The following is an 18,341-nucleotide window of genomic DNA, read 5'->3' on the forward strand; positions in this document are numbered from 1 at the left end:
TTCCCAGTGAGGCTTGCAATAGTAACTTGCTTGGCTACCTGTGGCGTGTCAAAATTTCCCCCGGGTGATCAGACGAAGTATCTTTTGAATAACAAAATAGGGGGGTTCTTTTTCTTTTATGACACCATAATGCCACAAATGTAGACACCAGCATGCAGGCTACTAAAAATATTTGGAGACCTATTAATTTTTGTAGCCATATTTGCAAGGCTGGTTGCGGAAGGGATACTTGTGGTGTCTGGTGTTCTGTTGCAGGCCATACCACCAAGTCGCAGGGAAGGACAGGTGTATCCATAGCTATTAACAATGACAAGAGGGACCTTTACGAAGTGCTCCATCTTGATTTTCTCCCTGCAACCTACCCCACATAGATTTCTATGGCCATTAAGCATATTCAGTCCTCGTTGGCCTGTGTTTGGGTGTTTTCCCCTCTTATGCTTCCCAACCCCCATAATATTTTGGTAGGGTACTTTATGCAAACTTTGGGAACTTCTACCTCCCTCTTCTGCATAGGCGGTACTGTTTTGGCTGCATACAGATCAGCACTCAGAGAGTGAGTTCGCTATCGTTATATGTATGACACAGCTAAATAGGACCTTCAGGGACAGTTTGTCTTGGGGTACCAGATGCTGGAAACAGATGACTGGGGGAGCCCTGTTGTCTTCCAATGCTGCTGGGCAGAAGCATCTGGCTGGCCACTTTAGACACAGGAAGCAAAGCCAGGTGGGCCTATGTCCAGCAGCTCCAGCCGGGCTGTTCTTGAGGAAGCAGCTGCCTTCCTGGGGTTGCTCCTTACCAAGCTTCCCCGCCCTCAGTTCAGTCGCCCTCCTCTGTGAAATGTCAATGGCATTTCTTTGCAAGGTTTATAAAGTGATGCCTGGTGTGTCTTAAGGAGGAGTTTTTCCTCCTGCTTTCATAATACTGGACTCCAAAGGGTGGGGGGGCAGGGGTCAGTTGATGAAGCTGAATGTGGAGAGGTTCAGGACAGGCCAAAGGAAGTACTATAGGACTTCTTCACACAGTGCAGAGTTAAACGATGGAATTTGCTGCCACAAGATGTGACCATGACTTCCAGCTTAGGTGGCTTTAAAAGTGGAAGCGGGCAAATTCATGGAGGAGGAAGAGAAGTCTAGCAATGGCTGCTAATAATATTAGCAAAGCGGAGCCTTCAGGATCAGATGCAGCTTACCTTTGAATGCCAGTTGCTGGGGAGAGACCTATTGACTTATTGTGGGCTTCCCAAGGTTAAGCTGGCTACCACCATGGGAAGTGGGATGCTGGTCTAGATGAACCCATCTTGGTCTGATTCAGTAGGTTCTTATATGTAAAAGGAAAACATGGCAGTGTAAGCTGAGTAGAGATTTAGGGCACAGGGTTACCCATGCACCTCTTAGACTGGTATCTACCGCAGCTTGCCTTTGTGTCTCTCTGGGAATGTTGTCTGGTGTTTGCGATGTTTCTGATTAGGTGGCTGCCTGGGCAGATAAAATTTCCAAACACACAGGGTTGCAGCTATTTCATGGCTATCACAGGAGAATGCCCTGAGGCACCGCATCACACCCTTGCTCCAGATTCCTCCACCAAGTTCAGGGCTGGACAGATGGTTTCACTCCCAAAATGAAACTAGGTTTTCTTGTTTTTTTGTTTTGCCTAAAAATAAACCCCAGCAAAGAGGAAAGTTGATCTTGCAATTGCAGCAGAGTACTTACAGTCAGGCGATGAGCCAGTTGGACTCTGAATCCTCTGTGGCAACAGTGCCTGTAATCTGGTCCATCAGAGAGCCTGTGGACCTGGTGCTGATCTCTAAAATGTGAGGTGCTGGGACCATCAGTTCTTTCTCCCACTTACATACAGTTGCAGTTACTGACTGGTGGAGTTTTACTCATGTAAGGCATAATTTCTGCGCTAGGGTTCAGCCACGGCATCTGTTTTCAATGCCAGAGCCCTGGAAACACGAATCATAATTTTAAAAATAACATGGAAGCATCTCTGATTAAGTTCAGAGTGCATTCCATTTTTCACTCACTACAGAAAATCCCTACAGAGGCAGATATCCAGCCCACATGGGCATCTTCTTCTTGAAACTGAATCGGGACAGACAAAAGTAATTCTTTACACAGCACGTAGTTAAAACTATGGAATTTGCTCTCACAAGCTGTGGTGATGGCCACCAACTTGGATGGTTTTAAAGGAGGATAAGACAAATTCATGTAGGAGAAGACTGCCTATAAGTTGTTATGTGAGCTCTCTCTCCCTCACACCAAATCTGGGTTCTTCGATCTGTTCAGAAAAACCAGACGTATCATCTGCTATGAAAGCAAAAAAGAACCCTTATTTATAAAGCCCCTGAAAACCACTAGAAGCTGTACGAAACATTATTATGAACTGGCCAGGTGAGAAAAAAACCTAAGGTTTTATTGCTCTGCTTACTCACCGTGAGCTCTAGGGATGGAGAAGGACTGAAGAGGGGAATAAAACAACACAGGCTGCCTATGGTAGCCTTTGCCACTCTGGTGCTCGCCAGACAGGGGAGCCAAATTGGGCCACAGGTTATGGGTGCCCAGTGTGCGTGATGTCATGATGTCACATTGCAACGTGGTGTAGTGGTTAAGAGCAGTGGACTCGTAATCTGGTGAACCGGGTTTGCTTCCCCGCTCCTCTACATGTAGCTGCTGGGTGACCTTGGGCTAGTCACACTCAGCCCCACTCACCTCACCGAGTGTTTGTTGTGGGGGAGGAAGGGAAAGGAGATTGTTAGCTGCTTTGAGACTCCTTAAGGGGAGTATCAAGTCCAAACTCTTCTTCTTTTTCATCACACACACACCCCGGCCTCAGAACTGAAAGAAGGCTTCGGTCAGCATCTCTGAGGCCTTACAAGGCCTTGGATGTGACTTCTGGTGCATTGGGGGCTGTGCACTGTGGGCGCTGAGCACCCACAACAATTTTTGTGGATGCTCAGGCCCCCAGGGCCCCCTATAGTTGGCGCCCCGTCTCCTGATGTTTTACACCACAACTCCAATGAGCCCCAGCTGTACATAGTCTAAAACTGGTCAGCAAAGTTTACCTTGCCTGGGCCTGTTCACTCCAGTGGAGATCCCTCCGTGGGCCGGATTGCGCGCCCGCAATTTCTGGCGTCTGCGTCTGCGCACCCATGCTGCGCCGGTTTAGTGCAGTGTGCGGGGACTCGCCTAGCAAGTGGCTCGGTTCAGCGGTGGTTCATGGGCCGGTTAAACGACCCCCGTGGGCTGCTTGTGGCCCATGGGCCTTAGGTTGCCAACCCCTGGTCTAAAACATCTGGTGGGCACTTGATTGGGTAGGTTGGAATAGAGTGTTGGGTGTGGAGTTTTTAGAGGCCAGAAGTGAAAGAAGATTGAACAAATTCCTGGAGGTTAAAACTATCAGTGGCTACTAGCCATGATGGCAATACTCTGGCTCCATGGTAGCAGGCAGTAATTGTTTTGAATTCCAGTTTCTGCAAACCACAGGAGGGGAGAGTGCTGTTGCACCGAGGTCTTGCTTGCAGATTTCACAGAGGTCACTGTAAACAGACTGCGTCCAATTTGGCCTGATCCAGAAGGGCTCTTCTTATGTTCTTATTGAGACTTCCTGCAGCAGAGACCTGCCTCTTCCTTGCAACTCAATGTACACCAGAGGCATTGTTTAACACCTCATAATAACTTCAGAAAATGCAGGTGTTCATACTACACTGGATTTTCTGCCCCTCCCAGCTCCAACTTGGTTCAGGATTCCACCAGCTCAGCTATCTTGTCTGGTTCTGATCTGTTTACAGCCACAATTAATTCTCTGGGTCAGACTATTGACAGCTGCTGTCACCTTTTTCATTTGCCATCAACCCAGGATTGGAAGAAAGCAAATGCAGGCTTGCCCTTTTAGATACTAGCAAAGTGTGCCTGGTCTTTAGCTGGCTTATAACTGAGTCTGGCTGTGTGTGCCCACTGTGGCACACTTGGGATCCTAAAGAATCAGCATAGTCAACAGGTAAATGAAGCTTATGTGGGTGAGAGGTGCAGGCAGAAGGTCAGACATGGAAATGCTTAATTATCTGTTTCTCAGTCCTTTAAATCTCATTCCTTGTGCCGGAGAGCAGAAGTGCAGAGAACGCTGTTGCAATCATGTCCTGCTTGCGGGCTTCCCAGAGGCATCTGGTTGATCACAGTGAGAAAAAGAAGCTGAACTAGATGGGCCTTTGGCCTGATCCAGCAGAACTATTCCCAAATTCTTGCTTTTGTTCTGAGGGCTGCTCATGTGACCTGCAAGCTGTGATAATTCGAAAGTCACATGCCATAATCCATCACTGAACAAAACACTTTCAGTTTCCTCCTTTGCTTTTTAATGATTAAAAAACCAACAACTTACAACCGAAGGAGAGGCATATCTAAAATGCTAAAAAGACAGTTCAACTCCCAAGCTTCTCAAATCTGTAAGATTTCTCCAAATATTGAAACTCTGATCGATGAATTTCTTTTCCTAAAAGCTTTCACTGTTTAAAAGAAAAATGAGGCAAATCTTTTGGACCTGGACCGCAAATTCAGGCTTTAATTTTGTCCTGCTTGGCATTATTACCACAGTAAGTTCAGTTAAAACCTGCTTGTTGTATTTCCTCCTTTCCTTTCCTCCACCAACAGCACAATTTATAATTGTTTAGCACACAGTTAAATTGCTGGAAGTTAAGCATATGCTTAAACTGCTGGAAGTTAAGCATATGCTTAAACTAAGATTTTGCAAATGGGCTAGAATGCAGCCCCCCCGGGGGGGGGGGCTGAGAGTGAGCTTAAATGGAAGGGTTGGATGTGTAGGGTTCCCCCCCCCCAATAAAAACTGTTTGGTTTAAAAAAATAATAATCAGAGTCCTGTCCGAACAATAGTTTTCAAAATATGTCTAAAAGAATGCAGGGATGACTCCTACCAGAACTCTACAGGCAAGGAGTTCCACAGGGCAGGGCCTGCCACACTAAAGGCTCGGTCCCCATTAAAGGCTGTCGTGTCCGAACCTCAGGGACTTGGCACCACCAGAAGTTCCCCATCAGAAAACTCAGCGATGAAGATGGAGCAGAAGGAATCAGGCGGTCGTTAAGAGACTTTGAGCCCAAGTTGTTTAGAACTATGCAAATTAACACAAGAACCATTACCATGGGCCGATAGCAAATTGGCAGCCAGCACAGTTCTCTCAGCAAAGCAAAGGAGTAATGTGTTGCCAGGAACCTGCTCCTGCGAGCAGCTCTGGCCGCCACATTCTGCACTAGCTGGAGCTTCTGGGCCAGACAGAAGGGCAGGCGAGCTCCCCATCTTCAGTGTGCTGGTATTTCTAGACAGAGGGAAGGTGTTTCAAAGACAGCCCTCCTCCACCTGGTGTCCTCCAGATTTCTTGGAATACTTCCTGTATCGGGAAGTTTTTAATGTTTGACATTTTATTATGTTTTTATATTCTGGTGGAAGCTACCCAGAGCGGCTGGGGAAACCCAGCCAGATGGGCGGGGTATAAATAATAAAATAATAAAAATGCTAATGCTAATTAGCTCCCATCTGCACCTCTCATGCTGGCTGGGACTGGTGGACCTTGTAACCCAAAACACCTGGGAGGCACATGGTAGGGGAACAGCAGTTCTGAGAGCTGTTCACTTCAAACCCATCTTGCTTTGGAGCATTCACTTTTTTTCTGGGACAGGGTGGGGTATGTAGGAGGGATGTCAGGTTCCCACCCTTCCCTCCCTCCCTTCTTTCCTTCGCCTAAACAGAAAACACTCCTTTTACATTTGTGAATGGGAGGAGATCCTTATAGTGGAGTGGGGAGACAGGCAGGCAAGCAATGCAGACAGGCGGCTTGCTTTGGAGCTTAGAATGAGAGGAAATGGCAATATAGCTATGCTTCTCCACCCACCATCACCACCGTACAAATTTGTCATGTGCAAACTGAATGTTCGAATGCTGATAATACCTGGTATTTAGATTGCTCTTGTGAATATCAGAAGCATTTTGCACACATTATCTGGCTGTAATCTCCAGGACAGACCTGTTGCATACCTCAGGCCCCCTGGTGGGTGAGATTCAGCCTGACTGAACTCTGCCTCAACAGCCGCTGCTGCTATGTGTGTGCTCTTGTCTTTGAATGGGGACTTGCGGGGCTTTGGCCCAAAAGCACTTGCTCGCCTGACGTACTAGCAACATGACGTGATGACAGTGCCAAATCAAAAGAATAAGGAGCTGGCATTGTTCCAGCCACGTGGAGTCAGCTGCAGAGGACTTGTTGAAAGGCCAGAGGAGCAAAGAAGTGGTGACAGTCCCAGTTGCTTTCCATTTGCTCTTCTTCCTCACCCCGCCCCTTTCGCCTGGTGAATGTTTCTTCTTTCTGGGAGAATGTGCACAGCTATTTAAGGGTGCCGTGGGGGGAAGCCCAGTGGGTTGGAGCCTATTGCTTAAGTGAACAGACACACTACAATTTTGAAACAAAACAAAACAAAACAAAAACCCTTTCTGGCCAAAACTCTGATCCCTGCCTCCAACCTCTTCCCTCTTCCTGTCCACTTTTAGCTTTACAGTGGATTGATTTTTTTTTTTTTTTGTCCAGAAAAAACACACTCTGCAGTTTACCCCCTTCTGCTTGTTTTGTTTTTCTGGTGAAAAGAAGCAGCTCTGGCAGCTGGCTGGTTGGAACGGGAAAAGGGAGACGGACCCAAAAACCCCATCTTCTTTGGTGCATTTAGAGTTATGCAATCTTATGTTGGAGGAGCTGATGGGAAAGGTGGGAGGGGGTGGTGGAGGAAAAGGGGAGGGAGGGAGGGGGAAATCTGACATGTTCTCTTTTCAAGTGATTACAGTTTGTTTTCTTAAGTGGTTGCATTAGTGGAAATTGGGCTGAGAGGAGGGAAAGTCTGGCTCTGCGAAGCTTTAGCAAAGAACCATTGCTAGGAGCCCCTGGGGGAGAAGGGGCAGCTTTTCGTAGGTCATGTCCTTGTGTGTACCTTTAAACAAAAAAATTAAGGGGGTGTTTGAACACCATGTTGCTTGCACCTGCTGTTCACATCCAGCTCGTGCTGGTGGTCTGCTTGGCAGGAGTGGTTTGATAGCAATAAAATGGAAGGACAAGCAAGGGCACTGTAGTCATTTCTGTTGCTTTCCCTTTCGAGAGACGCCTTACTGGAAGTCTAATTTTCTTCCCTCTCTGTTTTGAAAAGTGATCTCCTCCCCACCCTGCCACTTGCCTTTGGTTCACTTTCACCTTCGTTGTGGGTTTGCAAAGCAATTTGTTCATAGAAAGTCAGAAAGGTGAGCTGAGCCCATGAAGCAAAACAGCACAAGCTGCAAAACCTCCCTCTGTCATGTGTATGTGTGTGTACAATTTTATTAGCCTGAGGGCTGCATACACCCTTGGCCAACCCTGCAGGGTGTGTGTGTGTGTGCTGCATGCCAGCAGTGGATGTGGTCACCCTACACTCTTGCAGGAAGAGACACATGAGATATGTGGCAGAAGACACACACACACACACACACACACACACAGAGCTCATCAAAGCTCTATTTCCATGGACTGACTGGAAATGAAGTGTAATGTCTACCCCAAAGCATTTGCATGTGGAAACAGTATTGAGATCAGGATTGCGTATAACCACCCCAATACCATCACAAGCACAAATAATTGTAAATGAGCAATAAAAAGGACCTTTGGAGGTGGTGCAAAGTTTGTGGGACAGTTAGACAAAGTTGGCTATTTATTGAGCATTTGTTCTTATTTGTTTGCGCGGTAGTTATATGACATCAAGCCATTGTTACCCCACATTTTTCAGGGTCATTTCCATAACATAAAAAGTCCAACTTTAATTGTGCTGCCTGAATATGCCAGTGTGTGATTGAATCTCACAGTCTGAAAGTACCCCCAGACTGGGGCAACTTCTCCTTGGAAGGGATGGAAAAAACTGCTGCTCTGGATGTAGTCAACCAGAGTAATGATTTATATATAGCAAGGCTGATCCCTGCAGCTGAGCCATGTCTGGGTGGCGACGTCCCCACATCTGTTTGCTGCACGCAAAATGTGAGAAACAGGCAAAACAGCTACCTTAAAAATGAATGCGTCTTTTCAGCAGTTCCTCATAGCTACTGTCTTCAGTGGGGTGGAACCAGAGGGGTGTGGAATTGACAGTCTGCCCAGAAGTGGGCATAGTCTGGATCTGTGCCCATTTGCCTCCCAAACTGTCCTCTGGATGCACTCTTATTTCTGCTGCCTCCTTGAACATGCCTCTTTTCTTCTCTTGCACACGGTCACCACTCCAATGCCTGGTTTTGTTTTGTTTTGTTTTTCAACAAGGAAATGCATATTAACCAGTGCAGGGAACATTTCAGTCCCCATGAATGTTTTATCTCTGACTGCTATATTTAAATAAAGCAAACAAGAAAAGCGTAGCAGGGACAGTTGAAACCAGCAGATCCCAAATTAGAAAGCATTAAGGAGTGTGACATTGCGGCCCCATCTGCACTGGTCATTTGAAGCTGTATCATCCCATTTTAAACAGCCATAGCTTCTTCCCCAAAGAATCCTGGGAACTGTAGTTTGTTGAGGGTGCTGAGAGTTGTTAGGAGACCCCTGTTCCCTTCACAGAGCTACATTCTCTCCTCCTGCGGTTTCCAGCAAATGGTATTCACAAGCATACTGACTCTGACTGTGGAGGTGGAACACAACCATTGGGGTCAGCCATTCATTGCCTTACACTCCCTGAATTTGTCTAATCCTCCATTAATGCTATTCCTGTTTCTGCCTTCACTAGCTCTTGTGGAAGCAAATTCCAGTTTAAATATGTGTTGCATGAAGTACTTTATTTTGTCTGTCCTTAAATCTTCTAACAATCAGCTTCATTAGATAGCCCTGAGTTTATTTTATTTTTTTAACTAAATTTCTTTCTTGCCCTTCATCTGTAGATCTCAGAATGATTCACAACATGGTTCTAGTGTTATGAGAGAGGAATAAAAACCTTTGTCTCCTCTGCACCAGGCACAATTTTATACACTTCTACCATGTCACTTCTCAGTTGCCTTTTCTCTAAACTAAAAAGCCCCAAATGCTGTAACCTTTGCTCATGGGGGAATTGTTCTACCATATCCTTTTTTGAGGCGAGGTATCGGTGTTGCTTTCTACTTCAGGCTCCAAAATACCTTGACTAGTCTTTGGGTATTGTGTGCCCCAGTTGACAGAACCGGCGGGTGAGGGTGCGTTTTCTGCTCCACACAGCAGAATCTCAACAAAACATCATGCCACAGCATACCAGTTACTGTCTAAAAGTGTTGTAGGCTAGAAAAAGTTGCATCACATTACAAGAACTCTGGTTCATCCAGCGAAGCAAATTGGCCGTGGACTCAGGGTAGACAAAATAAAGCTTTTATTTTTCACAAACACATAATTAGCTCAACTGCCACAGGAAGTGGTGCTGGCCGCTGGCTTCAATACTTTTTAAAAGGGGGTTAGACAAATTGACGGATAGACAAAATCTATCATTATATGTGCTAATCGTGCAACCACAGAAACAAGAGCAGGACTGGAAGTCTGTGGCCCTTTGGGTGTTGTTGGACTACAAGACCCGCCATCTCTGATTGTTAGCCATGCTGGCTAGCCAGTACCATTGGGAGGGCCAAAGGTTCCCTATACCTGGGCCCACTTGAGCCCTGGAGAAAGGATAGGGAACCAGGGGCCAGGGGCGGAGGAAGAGGGTGCTGTGGGGGCGGTACGCCCTGGGTGTCATCACTAAGGGGGGTGACATTAGGCGTGCCCCCCGCCTGCGACTTCCAAGCCTACCCCAAGCTGTTGGGGGAAGGGGTGGAGCTGTGCCGCCTTGTCGGCTGCCTTCCCCCTTTGCTTTGAAGCTCAGGGGAGGCTTGGGAGTCACAGGCGGGCAACACGCCGTCGCCCCCCGCTCCCTGGCTGCTTCCTGGGGGGGGGAGCCTCCCCCGAGCTGTCAAAAGTAAGAGGGAAAGGAGGAAGGCTGCTGGCAAAGCAGCGCAGCTCACCCCCCCCCCCGGAAGCAGCACTCCAGAAAGCAGTCTTGCCCCCTGGGACACTCACTGGGATGCTCGCCCCCATAGCCCCGCCCCCGGGTGCACAGCATGTGCACTGCTCTGGGTGCTGGAGCAGCTAGCTCCACCTCTGCCTGCCCCCCCCCCCAGGAATTCTTCTCTAACTCTTGTCATCCCTGTGTGGGGCAGGTGAGTTCAATGGCACAGGTGAGTCATACCTGCTTGAGAAGGGAGAAATACCCTGTGGGAAGGGGAATTCCTAAAGGGGTGAAATACCCGCCAAACAGCCCATCAGCATGCTCAGTAGGCACAGAATCCTGACTGTTGTGGGATGGGAGAATGGAATACCGGGTAGTGGAGGAGGAGAGGGATGAATGGGGTGGAATCCTAAACACAAGCACTCCACACTGCAACATTTTGTTGCAGAACATAAGAAGAGCCCTGCTGGAATGAATCAAAGGCCTGACTAGTTCAGCCTCCTGTTCTCACCATCGCCACCCAGCTTCCCTACAGGAAGAGTAACTCAGTTGGTGGAGCTGAATCTCTCAGGATTGTGGGTTCAAGTCCCACGTGGGACAAAAGATCCCTACATTGCAGGGGGTTGGACTAGATGATCCCCATGGTCCCTTCCAACTCTACAATGCTATGATTCTAAGCCCAGAAGCCTCATTTTTCTGTGACCACTGGCTCTTTTAGCTAAATGGAACCTTCAGGTTCAGTGGTAGTATATCCCTGACTCCCAGTTGCTGGCGGTAGGGGCAATCAGCAGCGGAGGGCTATTTCTTTCATGCACTCTCTGTGGGCTTCCTAGGAAGCCTATGACTAGCCACTGTCAGAAATGGACCCTAAACTAGATGGACTTTGCAGCCTGATCCGGCATGACTAGCCATGTTCTTGTGTGTGGGTCTTGTTTGATCACACCTGTGTTGTTCCATTTCTCTTGGGCGATGCTGGCCAACTCCGGAGAGCGCTTTGACCCTAGATAGCTCTCGCCTCTGTGGGCTTGGCTTCTGCTCAGATTTCTTAACCATCTTTCCTTTTACTCAGAGGCATCCAGAGGGAAACATCTGTGGCCTCTCTGTTCTCTGCCAGCCCTGCTGGGTGGTTCAGCAACGGCTGATCAATGTCTGACCCAGGAAAATGACAGCTTGTTTGGGCAGCTTGGCAGGATTCAGTCCTTACCCGTGAGCTTGCCTCCTGTGATCCTGTGGAGAGGGATGGAAAGACAAAAAAGAAAAGAACCTGGAAAAATCCAAGCAAGCATTTGTTATGCTTTTAGGAATCTTCCCTCTTTCCTTGCTCCATTCCCCCCATTTGTGCTCATTGTGGCTGAAGCCCAAACAACCAGTTTATTCATTTTTCATCCTGTTCTGCCTACCAGTGTGGTGTAGTGGTTAAGAGCGGTAGACTCGTAATCTGGGGAACCGGGTTTGCTTCCCCGCTCCTCCAAATGCAGCTGCTGGGTGACCTTGGGCTAGTCACACTTCTCTGAAGTCTCTCAGCCCCACTCACCTCACAGAGTGTTTGTTGTGGGAGAGTAAGGGAAAGGAGAATGTTAGCCGCTTTGAGACTCCTTCGGGTAGTGAAAAGCGGGATATCAAATCCAAACTCTTCTTCTTCTTCTCCTTCTTCTTCTTCTTCTTCTTCTTCTTCTTCTTCTTCTTCTTCTTCTTCTTCTTCTTCACAGTGGTTACATGATGTCTTTGTTGAGCATTGTTCAGATTTGTTTATATGAAGGTGGTATATGGCAATAAGCCTTCATCCTGATTTGTTTGTGGGGTTGTGTTCCTGTTAGCCATTCCTTGATCCCACAGTTTTCAGTGCATTTTCACATCACTTCCCAAACTGCAAGAAGACCGTTTGGGGGGCAGGGTGAGCTGTTTCAAGTGACTTTCTTGCACTAAAGACCTTAGGGATGTATTCATGATATGGTTAACGTAAGTCCATTAATCTTGCTGGGTCTACTCCAAGAGTAAAATGTAGAGACAACCCCTTTCAATTCACTTTTAATTGTGCTGACTGCCTACTGTACTTCTCTGCAGGCCCTTTTGGGTGTTAAGATCAGTGGAAGGAGCCTTCTTGGTTGTTCGGCCTCCCTCAGAAGTTGGGGGAGTGGGTAGCCTGGGCAACGGCAAGGCAGCCCCCAAATTGTAGAATTTCCACCCCGCAGAGGTGTGTCTGGCACCTTCACTATACAGCTTTCCACAAATGCTGAAAACACACCTCTTTACTATGGCCTGTGGCATCTGAGATGTATATATTTTTAGGACACAGCCTATTCCTGTGGATGTGATTCCTTTTTAAAATCCGTTGTAACCATTGTAACCCACCACGAGACCTGATAGAGAAGGGTAGGTCATAAATATAATAATATTAATATTAACAACAACAACAAGCAGTAGCTTCCTGTATTTGCATGTCCGTCTGGTAAGCAATGTAACATGTACCATATGTTATCCACCTGCCACAAGAGATGTGCTCAGAAGCAGCCAAACCTGTGCTAATTCCGTCTCTGTCTCTCTTCCCCCTCCTCGCCAGCATGCCTGTTCCGGTTCAACAGCCTCTCCCTAGTGTACCTTCTCTACCTCCTGCTTTTGCCGTGGTTCCTGGGCCCTACAGAATATACCATTAAAGGTAAGTGTTTCTCCACCTTTTTTTTCCTGTGGAAGAATGGAGGATCTTCCATTCCCAACATGGGGCTCTTCCACACTCCCCCCGTCCTGTGTGTAGAAAGTACAGTGGTGCCCCGGTAGACGAAAATAATTTGTTCTACGAATTTTTTCGTCTAGCGGGTTTTTCGTCTAGCGAAGCGGCAATGACAGCCGTGCTTTCGCTAGACGGAAAAAAAGACGAAAAAAAATCGTCTTGCGAGGCAGCCCCATAGACTTTTTCGCCTAGCGGGGCAGCCTCCCGCTAGACGAATGCCTTCGTCTAGCGAGTTTTTCGTCTAGCGAGGCATTCGTCTAGCGGGGCACCACTGTACAGGTCCAATCAGTTTTCCCCTTGTCCCATGTGTTCTAGGCACACGTCCAAGCAGCTTTGCCTTTGCCCCACTGCTTTCTCTCAGAAAACCCACTCTTTGGTGCTAAATTGGAACAAACGACACTTTGAACCCTTGTCTCCCAGACCCTAGTCTGACACACTAATCGCTACATTATCTTGGCTGGGACCAAAGCTTGTGGTCTGCCACTGAGCTGTGGCCCTTCATCACATCTTGAAGCTGCAAATGCCATAAATTAGTTCAACCTTTTTTAAAAAAAAGAAAGAAAGAAAGGGCCTTCAGGCAGGAGTCTTTGCCATTCTAGCTACTTGGAGATGCCAGGGATTGAACCTGGGGCTCTGTGCATGCAGAATAGGTGCTCTGCCCTTCACCACATCTTGCAGAGGCAATTTCCTTAAATGAATTAAGCAGTTTAACAACGAGGCGCATGGATCCGAACATGGATTTCCAAACAGCCGCACATATGGATCTCCCGGCTTTGCGTTTGCGATCTGGCTCAGCTCAGCTTGGTTTGTTTCTCAATTGGTCTCCTCACCAGATGCTGCAGCAGATAAAAGTGTAGGAGAAGCTGCTGGACAGCCTTGGGGGGGGGGGGAGAAGAGGCACAAGATTCCTCCGCCTAGCTCCAGCCTCCTGCCATCCCTCTGTTGCTTGTGACAGGACCTGGTAGGGTTAATCTCCCTAGTTTCAGTGCCCATCCTTCACTTCCCCTCTCCCCAATGGGAAGGCTTTCCTTTCCTTCCCGAGAAGCCCACGCCAAGGGGCTCTGAGTGTCTGTGTGCTCAGCCGCTCCCCAGCCAGCCCCTGGCTGTACGCCACTGCCATCTCCGGTCTCTGATAGGCAATGTAATAAACCCTTCCTGTTTGGAAGGATAGGGCTGCTTTGCCCTGCCCTGCCTGGTGACTGCTTTTGCTGGGAGCAGGAGCAGTCTGGCCACCCAGCTGACGCACGGCAGGACACACACACACACTCCTTGAAACCTGGAAGGCAGTCACGCTCCTTATCTGAAGCAAGCGGGAGGATTTGGGGGGCAAGTTCTGCCCAAATGTCACACTGTGAACACATGTGCATTTAAAGCACCCCTCCCCAATAATCTTGGGGACTGTGGTTTGTTCAAGGCACTGGGAAATGTAGCTCTGCAAGGGGTAAACTACAGTTCTCAGGATTCTTTGGAGGAAGTCAAGTTATTTACATGTATGCTGTGGGCTATCCCCCACCTCCCTGGGCCCTTCCTATTTAAAATAATAATAATAATAGAAGGCAACCGCAGAGGCAAAGCAGGGAAGAGAACAGTCACCAGCAACTTCACAAAACAAATGGAAAACTAGCTGGCTTAGCACCCAGGCTGGCAAAGGCTCAGAGAGAGGTCACAGGGGCAAGATTTAAGATGGCCAACACATGGGATTAACTTGGGTGTTAATCTGGAGGTGTTTGTTCTCTGTTCATCACAGTCAACACCTACGCCATGCAGTAGTCTCGAGGTTAAAGGAGATGGCCTTGGAGTCCCCTAATGCTGTCCTGGAAGGAAAAGGATAACTGCTTATGTCTGACAATATCAATTTGTGCTTCTTGCAGACATGTGGTAGACTTGTCCCCTGGGTCTCCTTAACTGCTTTTATCTGTTTTTATTTATTTAAAAGCATTTATAAACTGCTTAATATTTCAAAGATATCCAGGTGTGCACAGTCTAAAAAAGAAATAATTTATCATGCAAACAGTAAAACAAGAACTCAACCTAGAACAGTGAAACGGCAGTGTAAAAATAAATAAAAATATAGCAAAGTAAATATAACAGAAATTTAGAGGATTAAAAGGATATTAAAAACAGTATCTTAAGTTATGCATCAGGCAAAGCCTGGGCTGGGTTTGAAAAGGAAAGCCTTTTAAAGAACACTTTGGTGCCAGGGGCTCCTACATTGTCTGTCTGTCTGTCTGTCTCTCTCTCTATCTCTCTCTCTCTCTCTGTGTGTGTGTGTGTTGATCAAAGCTGTATAAATCCTGCTGAATGCTTGAGATCTGGGAGTTTTTTCTGTTTGCACCAAGGTCCCACGTGTTACAGTAAGAGAGTCCACTCCCCCTTGGGCTCAAAGGAGCCCTCCAGATTTCTTTGGATCACAACTCCCAGCAACCACAGCTAACATTCAAATTGCCCATAGACATCTGTTTTGGCCCTTTCAGTTGGGATTAAAATGTTCTCTGCAACCAAGGAGCAGTGAAAGGAATCTACCAGTTTCATTTTGTATCCTTTTAGTTTTGCCTTCACCTCCCCTTCCTTCCTGAAATAAATTCAGTGTTACTTCTTAACATCAGCAGTACAGATTGTGCCTGGGAAGTTAACCAACTTTGTTCTCGCATAACTGGTGGGGCTATTTTACTAAGAGGTTTCTACTATCCTTGAAAATGATTTCTTTGTTGGCTGCCTAGGAAGTGCTAAATTGTAGCAATCTGATAAAGCTGGCCTTTATAAAGGTTTGAATATATTTGACACCCCCTCCAAAAAACAATCTCCATCACACACCCACACACCACGTCAAACAAGGTTTGCAAATAAGTTCACAAAAGTTACTAGTTCACATGACTACATTGCCTATCTGTGGCGTCTCAAGGAAAGAAACAAAGGCAACTAGGTAGTGGATGTTTACAGTTCTACCCATGATACAGACAGGAGGGCAGAGTGGCTTCAGTGGCTTTAGTCACAGTGCCTGGATTCAGATGTAACACTAAACCATGGCTTGAGCACTACGAGAATGAGCATGGCCTTCCTCTTTGGGCCTGCCTGCTCCCCCTCCTCCTTCCATGCCCTAGACTGTTTAATATTTAACTATGGTTCGTGAAAGCAAGTAGTTTTATAAACTGAGGTTTGAAGTTGGCTCGTTTCCAAGAACTGTGGTTTAAATTTCACAGTCTTAGGCTTGGGATGAGACACTAAACCGCAATTAATCTGAAATGGAAATGACAGCTTCCAAGCTCCTCATTGTGGCTGAGCCTGGTGAGGGGAGGCTAGACTTGTAACAATAAAACTACAGTAAACTTGCCCAGTGTGTCTGCAGATGTATTGAGATGCGGCAGCACATCCGGTACGGCACATCGTGGTGTCCTGTCTTTTTTGCCTGTTTTGTGACAATTTCAGCATCAAGCCTCCTTCCAACTGCTGTTCCATTCTGCTTTCTCCCTCTCTCTGTCACTGGTAAAGTATATTTAGGAACAAGTGGTGGTGGTGGGGTGAATAGTGCTAAAGAGGGCATCTTCGAGTCTCCTTCCTTTTGTGGTCTCCCCTCCCCCCAGTCCAGGCAGATTGGTGGTTGTCTTGTCCTGCCACTGCTCCCTGGCATGTGAGGCCAGTGTTTAAAATTATAACCTGGTTTTTGTTCTATTCATAGCTGTGGGGCTGTGAAATGATTAACCAAGAGACCTCAAAATGAAGCTGGACTTCTGTACCTGGAAAGGGAAAGGGGCGTATGCAGGGTGGGAAAAGTTCAAGACGCTGAATATACTGCTGTGTATATTGTAGATTTCACAAATTACGACAGGCGTGGAATATAAATCAAATAAAACAACAAAGTTTGCAAACTAGGTGCACATTTTCCACACAAAAGAGAGAAAGTCGCAAAGAGAATGGGATTAGTTTGCAGATTTATCAGGCTATTGCCCCACTTTAATGTTTTAGGGCAGGGTACTAAGTCTAGCCGAAACAATCTCTGTGGATTTTGGGGGCACCATGGACCCTCCTGTCTTGTTACCAATGCAAGAGATTCTATCTATCTGCTGCACTCCACTATGGAGTGTTGATTTCTTTGCTAGTGCCCATGTCTAAGCTTTGCTGCTCCAGCCCTGCAGTGTGAATGGTGATGAGGCTCTTCCTAGCAAATAAATTTGGTGGCAGAGAAGTTCCCCTTGCCTAGATCTTGAGTGCTGTATTTGTTTGTTGTTATGGGGCTGAAAGTACTGTACTTTGGGGGGGGGGTGAAAAGCTTTGCTGTTGGCCGAAGAATGACACTAAATACATTAGTGTCCAGAAGCACTGGGAAGAAATTCTCATCCAAGCAGGCTTAAGGTAGCAGGGGAGATAAACTGTCTATGGCGTAGTTCTTAATCCCCTGCAAAGTATGGTTGGTGGGAGTGCTGGTCTCTGGACTTTATTACTGTACTTTAAGTGATGCCTCTTGCAAGTGGTCAGAAATCTTATTCTTCATTAAGGATTTGTGCAAATCCAGTTGATGCAATGTGTTTGGATCTCCTGGGTAGCTTGCATTTTGTAGTGGGTGAAGGATGGATCGGCGGTTTGACTCAGTATAAGCCAGCGTTATACATGGAAGAATTAAAAGTATGAGTTTTGTAGCCTTAGAAGGAAAGGGAATACCATTAGGGCATCAAGGCCGGTTCTCCACCGAGGGTGGAATCCTTCACACATCGGACCCTTTCCCTTTTCTGCTCCCTCCTTTCCAATGGCCCTACATTGTGCCTCTTGCCTCTCCGACATTGAACAGATCCATAACTGGAACCACCACTAATGGCTCTACCTGTTTAAATATTTCATGGGTTTTCATGCCATCTGAGCCTCCCTCCCTCAAAAGAGCTAGAAAGCAAACTTACGGTAAAAAAGAAGGAAAGAAAGTGAATTTTTTTTTGGAAGGTCTGCTCCCCTCCTCTCGGGCAGCTGCCAGTGGTCCCCTCTAGGGATACTCTGAATGGCTGAAGGAGAGTCTTCTCTCTCTCTCTTTCTTTTCCAGTCTGGAGAGGAAAATGTGAGCTCTCCTCTCCCCCACCCCCTTGCGCCTTCCCCCGCCTTCCCGCCCCATCCCCTGCCGGCAGCGTCCTTAGATTTATGAGGCGTATGCGAGGAGCACAGGGGGCTTAGCAGCATCTGGTGGAAGATCTGACTCTGGCCATTCCTTGCAAGAGATCTCGTTGGAATTTTCCAGCTCTGGGCCACAAGGTGAGCAGCCAGCAACCCAGAGGGGTCCTGGCCAGAGCTGCAAGGAGCTGCATCGTTGTACAGCCAATGCCCTCCTCCTCCTCCTCCTCTTGGGACGGCCGCGGTGGGGTGGACCCTGCAGGCTTAACTCCTGGCTCTGTGTAGGCCAAGTGTCCATGATTCAGGGTCCTCCAAGCCTTTTACGACCCTATCCAGGGTCTCGACAAACCCTCTGCACTCCTGGGCAGTCATTGCAAACAGTAGGCAGTAGGCTTATTAAGACCCTGGAGGGCTGCCATACATGGTTGGTGGGCTGTGCTGAGCCTGGAAGGTCATGAGGTGTACAGGCCTGGCTGAGGCCAGTGGGACAGATTAAAGGAGGAGAACCTGGCCTCAGAGGAAAAACA

The 18,341-nt window shown here is 47.4% G+C and overlaps 1 protein-coding gene across 1 annotated transcript in view; it reads left to right on the forward strand.

Moving 5' to 3' along the window:
* PIEZO1 (piezo type mechanosensitive ion channel component 1) overlaps positions 1-18,341 on the forward strand; it is a 112,663-nt gene that overhangs the window by 35,486 nt on the left and 58,836 nt on the right. Inside the window, exon 2 of the mRNA XM_033156988.1 lies at positions 12,556-12,651. Within this exon, the coding sequence (XP_033012879.1) occupies positions 12,556-12,651 (96 nt within the window). The remainder of the gene's footprint in view (positions 1-12,555; positions 12,652-18,341) is intronic.

Source organism: Lacerta agilis, chromosome 8 (genome assembly GCF_009819535.1).
Source record: "Lacerta agilis isolate rLacAgi1 chromosome 8, rLacAgi1.pri, whole genome shotgun sequence".
NCBI lineage: Eukaryota > Metazoa > Chordata > Lepidosauria > Squamata > Lacertidae > Lacerta > Lacerta agilis.